The 12200-nt window shown below is 31.9% G+C and overlaps 1 protein-coding gene across 4 annotated transcripts in view; it reads left to right on the top strand.

The window, feature by feature from the left end:
• LOC106478192 (zinc finger E-box-binding homeobox 1-like) overlaps window positions 1-6008 on the top strand; it is a 204341-nt gene extending 198333 nt beyond the window's left edge. For all 4 annotated transcript variants that reach the window (XM_022381750.1, XM_022381749.1, XM_022381751.1 and 1 more), the window contains one exon: window positions 975-6008. In XM_022381750.1, coding sequence (XP_022237458.1) covers window positions 975-1168 — 194 coding nt within the window. In that variant the 3' untranslated portion in view covers window positions 1169-6008. The remainder of the gene's footprint in view (window positions 1-974) is intronic.
• Window positions 6009-12200: the final 6192 nt, after the last annotated feature.

Raw genomic sequence — 12200 nt, 5'->3', positions numbered from 1 at the left:
ACACCTCCCATTCCGTACTTAGATTAATGGACAAAATAACAAATATACGTGGCTGAGGAATGAAAAAACATGACACTGGTGTTCTCACTTCAAATACACGTGTCAAGAGTGGCACGTGTATTTGAAGTGAGAACACCCGTGTCTTTTTACTTTCGGCACGTGTATTTGAAGTGAGAACACCCGTGTCTTTTTGAAAGTAAAAAGACACGGGTGTTCTCACTTCAAATACACGTGTCAAGAGTAAAAAGACACGGGTGTTCTCACTTCAAATACACGTGCCGAAAGTAAAAAGACACGGGTGTTCTCACTTCAAGTACACATGTCGAAAGTAAAAAGTTCATGATGTCGTTATTTTATTGTCAAACGACCGTTGAAAACAAATTACACTTCACAAACTTAATCCATTCCACACAGTAACGGTTGTTGCCAAGCGGTTTAATAGTGTAAATAGCGTCTCAACAACTTCTGTGTCTTTAGTACCTCAGCTGGTCTGATGAGCCCTGGTGTTGAGCGAAAGGCCTCGTTGGTACTGGATACAAAAGATATAGTGTGGTTGATATATTAATACTCTTCTTTACTTTCCCTGGGAAGTTTTTTTATAAATACTAAAAACTGAAGGAAAACGACATTGTTTTAGAAGGATGCTTTAATGAATTTATTTAACTCTTTATACATAGAGTTAGATGTTCCCCAAATCATGACAAATGTGGTTTTGATTATTTATTATGATGACATCTTGATTATAAATTATTTTCCATTGCTGAATTACTTTGTTAAGATGCATTCGTATAAAAAAAGAATGTTAATTCCCACTAGAGGAAACTAGTGGTCTTGTTATAAAAACAATGATATACTTATTGTTGATTTTAACTTATAATACTAATAATAAATTGTGTCACGTATTTCATGATTGTACTAAGAATGAAGCTATGGTTTTTCTCTATAATGATTTATTTATTTGATTTGGTTAACAGGTCAGCGTCCTCACAAATGTGATGTTTGCAACAAGGCCTTCAAACATAAGCATCATCTCACTGAACACAAACGTCTTCACAGCGGTGAAAAACCTTTCCAGTGTAAAAAGTGTTTGAAACGATTTTCCCACTCAGGTTCTTACAGTCAACACATGAACCACCGCTACAGTTACTGCAAACCTTACCGCGACTAAATTAAACCTGATCATTAGAACAGTCACCAGATAAAGGTGTTTCAGGTTGTGAATCAACTTCAGGTGTCTTAGCCAAAGAGTCTGTTCGTGTACAACAACTAACACGTGGTTTTCTGAGTCATCCCAATTCAATAGAGTGATGAAAAATCTCGTGGCTCACGTAACCAGTCCGATTTCCAAATCCAGAAGGCAACCCACAAGGAAGTATAGTAACTCACGTAACAAGTACGACTTCCAAATCCAAAAGGCAACCCACAAGAAAGTATAGTAGCTCACGTAACCAGTACGACATCCAAATCCAGAAGGTAACCCACAAGGAAGTATAGTTAGTAGCTCACATAACCAGTACGACTTCCAAATCCAGAAGGCAACCCACAAAGAAGTATAGTTAGTAGTTCACGCAAGCAGTACGACTTCCAAATCCCGAAGGCAACCCACAAGGAAGTATAGTTAGTCGCTCACGCAACCAGTACGACCTCCAAATCCAGAAGGCAACCCACAAGGAAGTATGGTAGCTCACGTAACTAGTACGACTTCCAAATCCCGAAGGCAACCCATAAGAAAGTGCAAGATGATATAGTGGAAAGAATTTTGACGTGCAAAGAGACACACTTGTCCAAATTCGAGCGTGCCAAAAACATATACTCACCAAAGACTTCCCATAGTTATGTGGGAGTGATCAGAGTCCAATTGAATTATAAACATATAGGCATAACTTTTAATTCTCAATTGGTGTGTTCTATTTAGGAATAATCTAAATCAGTAATTGCACAACTTGACTTCTTACACATAACTAACTTAAATGTCATAGGAAGTTACATGAAATATGTTGCAATCATGATTTTTGTGTATTTATTAAACTTACTTGTTCTGTTGTGACCAAAGATTAACACAAAAACCAAATGTGATATATGTCACTATTCTGAAACCAAAGATAGATTTATATGACGAATCTTACGCATTTTCAGTGTTCTAAAGAACTTAATTGAGATTTTCATAACTTAGCTAACTATGTTTTTGAACATGATTTATATATTGGTATCATTTTGTCAGCAAACCCAACCCTTAATATTGGATTGAAATGGCATCCTCGCGTATACTTGTGTAAAATACAAATGAAGATGTATTCAATATGATACAACGAAATATCTTCTCCATTATAATTGAAATAAGTTCCAGTTTCCATAATGAATTTATAAATATAAATTTATTATAGTTAATGGGTATAAATTTTAAGTATAACCTTTCAAAGTTATTGTTGGTTAAACCAAGTTCTTGAACACCATTCCAAGTACCAAACTGTGTTTTATGCATAAACTGGGTTGTAGTTGATCAAATCATTTAGAATATTTGTTCTACTGATTTGTGTATTATTCTATCCTTAACGATCAAATAATTGGTGGTTGATTAAGTTAAGCTAGTAAAGTTCTTCCAAAACTATCCAGCATTAGATTAATTGCAGTTTTATCTTACCGATATGATTATTGTGTAAACAGAGAACATTAATCCAAAGTACAGAAGTAAGCTTATCATACAAACTGTCTTTACGTATTCCACGAATCAAGTAATGCAGAGACTAAAGGTCAGTGATTCTCTTCCTTATTGAGAGTTATGTACTGGAGATTAGCAACTTATATAATTTAAATGGAAGATCGTTTTGACATACACGTTAGTTACATTGGCGGCATTAATTTGTATGGATTTTAAATACGCTTGTAAACCTGGACACAAGTAATGCAGCTTCACACGCATGGGGCTGTGTTGATTCCCACATGCAAAAGTGTTGTTGACTAATTTAATTGTTTTTATAATTACAATATATATATATATATTCTATCTTTATTTTATATCATAGTCACTGATCTATTTAGATACATTAAATCATTTTAAAGGTGCCAAAGTGTAATGAACAATTCTCCCTTAATTAATGTAAATTTGGTTAAATATCGTTGTGCGATAGCTTTATTAATATTCAAAGCAGTAATTTTTCAAAATAGTTATTAAAACTTTCTCTTGTATTTGATATATCTGTAAATCAGAAAAGTTTGAAGCGATAGAAAGAATCAAAGGTGAGAAAATATTGTGTAAATCCATTGTTTTAAGAAATGAACGTCAGATTCAGATTTAGGTGAATGTATATTGATTTATACTACGCATTTTAATTTGTAGCCTGAGATAGCGTTAAACGTTTGTATATTTGAACAAGATGTAATGTTTAATAATCATCTTCTTTGAGTGTGTGAGTTTATGTTTATGGGATCGTTGCAAATTTTTAGTTGACATTACTATTTGCTATTTTGTCGATTTGTTTTTAGATTTGTTACGTTCTTAAACCATTTTTAATTTAGCGTTTAGTGTAATATAGATCCAAATAGGAGAAGTGGTATTTGTCATGTACAAAGCTTTTTATACGTTTCTGTGCTTATACAATAATGTGCCATTTGAATTTGAAAATTGCTGCTTTTCTAGCGAGATGAATCTCTTGTAGATGAGTGCCCCCTAGTCTGATGTAGTATAACCCCTGTTTCTAAAAGCTGGTTTATTAACGTTATTAGGCCGTCCTCTTGTATTTGATTAATAATTTGTATATCTTTCTATTTTGTTGGAGGCTCTCTCAGCAAATTTACTGCTGGAAGTGTTTTGGGAACAAAGAAACGACTTTTTATAAGTTTATGCTAAGATATACATGCCTTTTATTTCATTTCGTTTATTCTTTGAAATTTGTTGGAAAAAATGTGTTTTACAAGCCTTTACAACAATATTTGGAATGAAAATCGAAAAATAAAAACGAACCACATGACGTAATGTCACTTGTTTATTGTGGTCACCAGTAAACATTTTATCCAATAAGGCCCACAAATTTTACACTAAAAGAACTACTTCCATGCAGAAACATATAGTAATTACAATATTTAGAGAATTCAGCTATTAAAATACATTATCTTGAAACGTAATAATTCCTAGAAGTTATATTGAATTCTCGACTGTCAACCTTTTCAATTCAGGTTTTTGACAATCTTTCTACCGTTTAACTGTACGTCCTCCTAAACATTCTTATATTTAAATATTAAACTGTTTTTATCAGTACGTATTATAGGTAGAATATTACCACACAATAAGTTTGATACAATTTTTTTCCACATCTATATTTACTGGCCCAAAACGCGTTTCCAGTAAGAAGACTAAATAATAACCTTTGAAACAAACTTTTTACCATATACGTCAAACAAGGCTTTTCACTTAACATCACACATCATCAAGCCGAAGGGTTATAATATACAAAGTAGTTGAACACCATTGTTTTGTTAGTCGTTTACAAGTTTTGTTGGTATGTAATATCACACATATTACCCACTGATAAGATGTCTTATTTCTCCGGCTTAGCTGTTATACACCAGCAACCATTTTTGTTTTTCAACGTTCTATAGGTAATTAGTGTAAGTTTATAGGACTCTTTTAAAATTGTACAAACTACAAGATACTTATAATATAAGAAAAGAGTTAACCTAGATGACTCTAATAATTAGTCACCTAAAGAGTGAATGTTTTCATTATACCAAAGATAAAGATTGTAGTTTATGGTTAAGTATCATAGAGACTGTTTTGTCCATAATATGCCAATGATTCTGTCTTCCAAATAGGTTTCAAACGAGCATATTAAGTATTTTGAGGAACTGTTTTGTATGTTTACAAGTAGTAGTAGAAATTATTTAAAAATTTGTTTTATGTAACAATTTTTGTGTAAGATTACTTAACTGTTTGTTGTATAACCCTATTAAAAGTAATCGCAAGATGTAATAGTCTAGTAAGTGCGTCTAGAATACCACACCAGATAATATCTGATATAATACTCTAAAAGTCTTTAAATAAAAGTATAGATGAAGATGTAATTTTACAATATTTTGTAAACATATACATTCTCACGTAATTACATTCAATCTAACGTTATAACATAAACTCTTTAGAAAGTTGTACATTTCATCGTAACAATTAAAGAAATAAATGTAACATATTTCTGTCGTAAACGATAACCTGAAAACAAATTTGGATAATATATATATTACTGTTTCTCATATGAAATAATAAGCACTACTACTAGAACAGCATTATTAGTATAAGTTTTGTTTGTTACATCTTACATTTTAATTAGACAGGTAAACATAATATCATACATAGCCTTAGCAATCAGACAACGATATCTGATAAACAATACTGTAAGATTTCTAATAATGTATTTGTTATTATGCAGACAATTACTTGTTATTTCTACTTTTAAGAAGAAAGTAATTGTGACGTTTAGCGAATACTCCTACTATACACGAAGGTTAAACCTTTCCTCGTATACTCGTTATTGTGCGTGTAAAAGTTCTGAGGTGTATTTGTTCATTTTTATTTTATGAAGGCTTATTGTTTGTGCAATAAATACGTTGTATGATACTCATGAATTATTAGTCTTTATAAATTTAGTATTTGTGTCTTTTTATGCCTTATATTTTTTGAATTTGTTTTGACCATAATTTATGGTAAATGAAATGTCCTTGTCAATTTAAACTTCGTGCCAAGATTTATGTGCCAAGTTTGCAAACACAGACTTTGAAGTTATCCACAGTGCTTTACTCACACAAAAAACAAACAAAGGAAATGTGGTAGTGAAGTGAGAAGATCAGAAAAACCTGTGGGTCAACTTGTGTTTTCACCATCGAATTCTCAAGTTATATAAGTCTCCCTTAAAGTCATATACTAAAAAACCAACTTTATGGGATTTCGTTAATGGATATTTATGCAACTATTTATTTCCATGTATTTTTTCAAATGATAATAAAAACTTCTTTGAACTTTCTTATAAGTTTAAAGTTTTTTTGGTTTTGTTTATTTGCATTGAGATAACATGAAATTTTATAATTATATAAATGTAAGCCTAATAAAACTCAGAGTCTCTAGTTAAACTTTTTAGGATAGATGATTTTTAAGCAGAATAAATTTTATTACAAGCTGTTCTAATTTATAGTGTCAAATAAAAATAAACATAAAAGTAAAGAATAGGATATGCTGTTTGACGAAAGATTGAAATTTAACGATTGGTAGCCTAAGACCAGTAACATAAACTGAAACAGATTTTTAATTTTTGTAGAAAAATCAACACCATATCAGACAGAACTTTCAGGTCTACGCAGTGCATACGTATAAAAAAAGAAAAAGAAGAGAGAGAGAGAGAGAGATCAGGACAAAACTTGAAAATCTCAGTTCTGATAAAATTCGTATACAATTCTTATGTGTGTGTCTACAAGTAGAAAATGTTACTGCTGTATATTGTCGATAAGGGCTATAATAGAATTACTGTAAAATCGTTTTAAATTGATTGTTTAAATATATTCAAATCACAAAGAAGACAGACAATGTATTAAGTTCGGATATTTTTATGAAATCATAGTCTTCCCTTAGTATGTGTTGAGTAATAATTTAAAATTGTTCTTTCTGCAATGAAGCCATGCCGGATCTTAGATTGTAAAATAAACTACAGAGACACTGATTTAAAGAATATAAAAAATTGAGCTAATAACCACTTGTTTTTCTTTTACCTCAGCGTTTTGTTTTCAGTAAACATATAATTGAGCATGTATATGTTGCATTTAATATCTTATGTTACAGCGAGGGTTCATAATATATAATTATACATTTTCAAATGCACCAAGTATATTCAAGGAAACAAATCATATAAGACAATTTAAGACACGTAACGTCCCTCAGACTTTTGTTTGACAATATGGATATAAAACCTAATTTGTAAAGTTTTTCATTATATAATTTACATAAAACGTACCAGGTCAGTAATATTCACCTTAAAACTGCTATAAAGAGAAATTAAGCATTCGTATTGAACAACGTTTAGGGTTAACACGTACAAATCAGCTAAAGCAATATGTTTACGTAATGCATTCTCTATATTTAGTTACAAGGTAGTATTAATTATTCTATACTTACGTAAATGATAAAAATATTAGACTAAAAATATTCCAGAAATTAAATCTGAGCAATCACATGTTCGTATAACTAATCATGCATTTACATAAACTTAACGTTTATAATTATTTATTAATATGTCTAAATATTTTACGAACAATTACTCTTAACACTGACAGAAGAGTAATGACACACTAAACTGACCTAATGACAGACTGAAATGTTTCAGCTTCCATCCCATATTGAATTATTTCGTGAAGAAATTGCATTCTTCCTTCCGAAGCTTAACACATTCCTTGCGTCCTTCGATATCTGTGACATATAATCTTTCTTGTAGCAACAACCTATATATCCCTCGGCCATATTGAAAATTAACTTTTAGGTTCAAGAAAATTAATTCAAACATTGATCCGTGTGTGTTCTTCGATTGATGAATCTCCAGTCCTGGCAGGCCTTCCAACAACGTCTGATGCATCTGTTCATTAATCATTGTTATTCTTCAAAGATTTCCTGTTTCGTTTAGCGCGGATGTTAACCATCCACCTATGTGCTTTTAAAGGTAATTGGTATAACTCAATCGTATCTAATTCAACTACGTTGTATTATTTCTGTTTTTATTTGTGGTATCTGTAAAATTCTGCTCATGATTTCTCAGCTCACGAATGTAGCTGTTCTTTTACAAGCAATGAATACATCTCTCGCGAAACAATGAATTAATGTGATTATTGCCTGAGCTAATACTGATTTCAGATACGACTATGTAATTGAGATGTTTAAACTCCTGCTAGTGTGTATTTTTATTATTCACTCACGTTAAAGCTATATGCTATGTGCTTTATAAGAACAAGATAAACTCTTCACAAAAAATGCGTCATCATTACTTGGTGAAATATAAATAAATATGGCCATTAAAAACAGTAATCAGTCGTTTTCCCACATTTGAGTACATTTATTGATATTGGAACTAACTCAAGGTCGTAACTACCAACAATGTGTGATTTTTAATAAGCAGACCCAGCATTTATCCATATACTGCATTGAAGGTCATACATACCAAAACAGTAATAGCTTTTAATAACAAATCGAAATCAACCGTCACATAACTACTAAAAATCAACAATACATACTAGTGACCACGGGTGCAATACGTAGTGCAAAGTTCATACGCATAATTAAACTGTATATCGTATTATGTTATTTACGTGACATATGAAACCTCTTTATAGTATGTGTCACTTCGATATTATTATACTGAGTAGCTGGTATAAAGGTACTACTGCTGCTTTATATGAAAGCCTTAAAACTTTAATCAAGTTAAGTGCTAGCAAACTTATAATTGTATTTCAAAGCATAGTTAAACATATGACAGGTTATTAAACACTGCATCACATGCGAATATTTACAAAACTGCAATAAATATATGGTAATTTCGTTAAGTCCTCAATCTGGAAAGCTTTCCGGTATCGAGGTTTCTAGTTGATAAAGTAACTTTAACTCCCGTGGAGTAGTGTCTATTTGTTTTTCACAAGTGCATTTTAATTAATGTGCGAAAAAAAGACCCATATAACTTTTAAACACACATTTTAGATTTGTTTCAAGAACCTTAATGCTATAATGTGAACTTTATTTAATTACGGTTGAAATAGTGTTGCCAATGCATTACTTTGTTAAGCTGTAAACTCAGAAACAAAAGTGCTACAATGGAATTACTATAAAATTGTTTTAAATTCGCTGTTAAAGATTTTCTGTTTCAAGTAATAAAGGGCCAGGCGCTGCTTATGGTTAGTGTGCCTAGATATAGATAGGAAGGTCCAAGGTTCGGATTGCAATATACTACTGAACACACTCCGCAGTTTCATATCTAAAGGCGCTATAGCTATGTTAGTTAATCCCGTTAGTTGGTTAAGAGTAGTGGTGAAAGCTAAGGGAGCTGCTGCCTACTGGTTGACATCCGTGTAATCATCAGTTCTAAATAAGGGATTAATATGCTTACAAACTGAAGTCTGTGACAAGATCGTTTAGCTCATGTGTCACATGAAGTAAAGTGTTCTTGAACATACCAAATACTTACTTAAGTATAAAGTATCACAATGGCCTTTCAGAATTACAGTTGAATATAGTTGTCTGATTTATTTTATATATATGCTTCATGAAATCTAGTTTACAAACTTCCTAAAAGGTCTCACGTTTTCTTAATTCTTAATCTGTTTCTATTTTGCCAATTCACTAACTACTCATATTGTCACACCTTTTTTGGTAATCGTCTTTTTGGATCCTAAGCTAATTCAATTAAGGTAAGGCAATTTTGAAATTAATTTTTGCAAAGCATATAAATGTGAGACTCTTTAGAAAGAAACTAATGAAGTACATTGTTTTAACTCTCTTTTTTTCATCGCATGAATATCTTCTCAAACTCACTTTTTCAGTCCTGCTTCCCCTTACTCAGGTCGTTAGATCAACTTGCAGACCAGGTTAGCTTTATTTATTTTTGAGTTTATATAAACCGTTCGTTGCTTAGTAGAAATGAAGATGAAATCAAAATATCTGTTAGTTAAGTTAGTAGTTGTAGCTGGGGTTATGTACAATATTTTCAAGACAAAAAGAAAGACTACTTCATAGAAATCATAAGTAGACATAAATGCAAATATTAAGTTAAACCTGTTACTGCATATCTATTATACATTGTTTTAGATTAGTTAGAACTGACAGCCCTACAGTTTAGATGAAATATTTATTGTGCTACAAGTCCACTCACTTAAGAATAACACTAGATCCATCGTGTACCATCTTTCTACTGCATTAACTCACCCGATGACAGCTGATACAGCAACTGAAACTTTTTTATATCATGAAGGCTTAATATCAACTTTGTTGTTTAATACAAGATGTTAGGTTTCTTAATTCAGTGATAAACGTTAATAAAAGCAGGATGTTTGAAGCAGCTGGAAAGTTGAACAAACTGAAGGGAAATAGTTTAATGGTATTTGTATCAACAAAACCCATAAATCTGATACGAAATTCCCTTAGTAGTGAACTCTTGGCATCTTAACAATACACACAATAATTCCAATTCAGTAACTAAATTCTTATCCCGATTTACTATTTTTCGGATAATTTGGATCTTATAATTTCAAAGTTTCTCGTCGAAGACCGAAGACGCAGTCGTACACATACCGCTAGTTACGATATAATTTAACATTAATGTATGTGGTATAATATGATTTACATGGTACCGACACTGACTTCGCAGGAACACCTAATATCTTGTTACGCAACAGCAAACTTAAAAATAGGACGTAGAATGTTAAGATGCAGCAAAAGACAGAAATGACTTAAACTGCTAGAAATTACAATGATGTTGTTCTAAGCTATTATATAGTTGTAGAGATGTTTTCTTTTTGCTTCAATTCTTCTGTTATTCAAGAATGTAGTTTTACTGTAGGGTTCAATAAATGCATGTCATAAAAAGTATTTTATCCTTGTGTTTGATCAAGTCAACATTCGTTGATTATATCATTGTACAAGTGTTATAAGAAAAGGCTTAATGTGCTTAATTCATGTTATGTCAACGTAACTTATAGTATATTCTTCTGACCAGGTTTCTCTTCAAGAAATTTAAGAAATTCATTTATAGGAAAATGAGCTGTCTGTAAATTCAAGCGGTAAGTCTGAGGGCTTCTAACGCTAAAACAATCGGGTTTTTGATTCTCGTGGTGGGCATATCACAGATAGTCCATTGGGTAGCTTTGCGCTTAACAACAAACAAGCACCAATGAATTCAAGAAATTTAGCGTACGTACATATACATTGTATGAGTAAAGAACTACCCAAGATTTGAGCAAAATAAATTGAAGTTCAAGTGAACAAACAGCAGAAGAAGAGGAATATTCGAAAATTAATGAAATGGGGCTTGAAATTATACCCTTAGTTACCAAAACAAAGTATCACCCCTGACAAGTATAAAAGATAGACACTGACAAAAATATTTACAACCAATCATAGCTTTCCAGCTGAAAAGCATATCTTTAAGAGGAAATATAGCTGCAAAAACCCAGAACTTAATAAACATATTGGGTATGAGAAAAACCTTTTCAGCAGTCATTACTTTTAAAAACTAATTATGTGCCTTATATTCACGTCAGCCTAGTTTTAAGCATGTTAACATAACTGTAGGCCCCTGGTGGTACAACGGCAAACCTTTGACATTACAACGTTAAAATTCGGAGTTCGATTCCACACACTGGACACAGCAGATGGCCCAATGTGGTTTTGCTCTAAAACAAAACAAACAAACAAGCAAACATAATTTTAATACTAATAATAGAAAGTTCAAAAGAAAGTTTTGGATTTCTGATAAAAATAAATATAAAAAATTACCAAGGAAACTGTAAAGTCATATTTTCCAAAACTCGACCTTAATCTCCACAAATATTACAACGACATGAAATATTATGCATGAATTCATTATATGCATGCAAAAAGATAGATAGATAGAGAAATAAATAGAAATTTCTTTAGTAAGAAAATACAATTATTTACTTCCACGGCAGATCCTTCCCAGTGGCTCAGCGCTAAGTTTGAAGGCTTATAACGTTGCAAATAGGGTTTCGATACCCGTGGTAGGCACAGCACAAATAGTAGCTGTTTGCATGACAACAACAAATCTACGGAAGATAATAATGAGCTTTGTATAAAGAAGAAATAAGCTAATTGCAAATAGGTTTTCTTATTGTCCTCCTTTAAATCTAAAGAGCTTCAAGTTGAGCTTAAAACTACAGAATACATTAAAAATACTTCATTCAAGGAAGTACGTTTTTTTAATCAGAGCCAAATAAAAGATGACTTCTTTGTTTGGGCTTAGTATAACCTGATGGTGAGGGCACTTGATTCGCAATCTACATGTCGCGAGTTCGAATCCCGTCACTAAACATACTTGTCCTTTCAGCCATGGGGGGGGGGGGTAATATGACTGTCAATCCTACTATTTATTGGTAAAAATCAGACTAAGAGTTGACAGTGGGTGGTTTTGATTAACTATTTTCACATGGTGGTTAGGGGGGCGTTATAATAT

This window comes from Limulus polyphemus, unplaced genomic scaffold (assembly GCF_000517525.1).
Source record: "Limulus polyphemus unplaced genomic scaffold, Limulus_polyphemus-2.1.2 Scaffold188, whole genome shotgun sequence".
Classification (NCBI taxonomy): Eukaryota; Metazoa; Arthropoda; class Merostomata; order Xiphosura; family Limulidae; genus Limulus; species Limulus polyphemus.
Note: the sequence above shows the minus strand (reverse complement) of the source record. Positions and strands in the feature narration are given on the sequence as shown.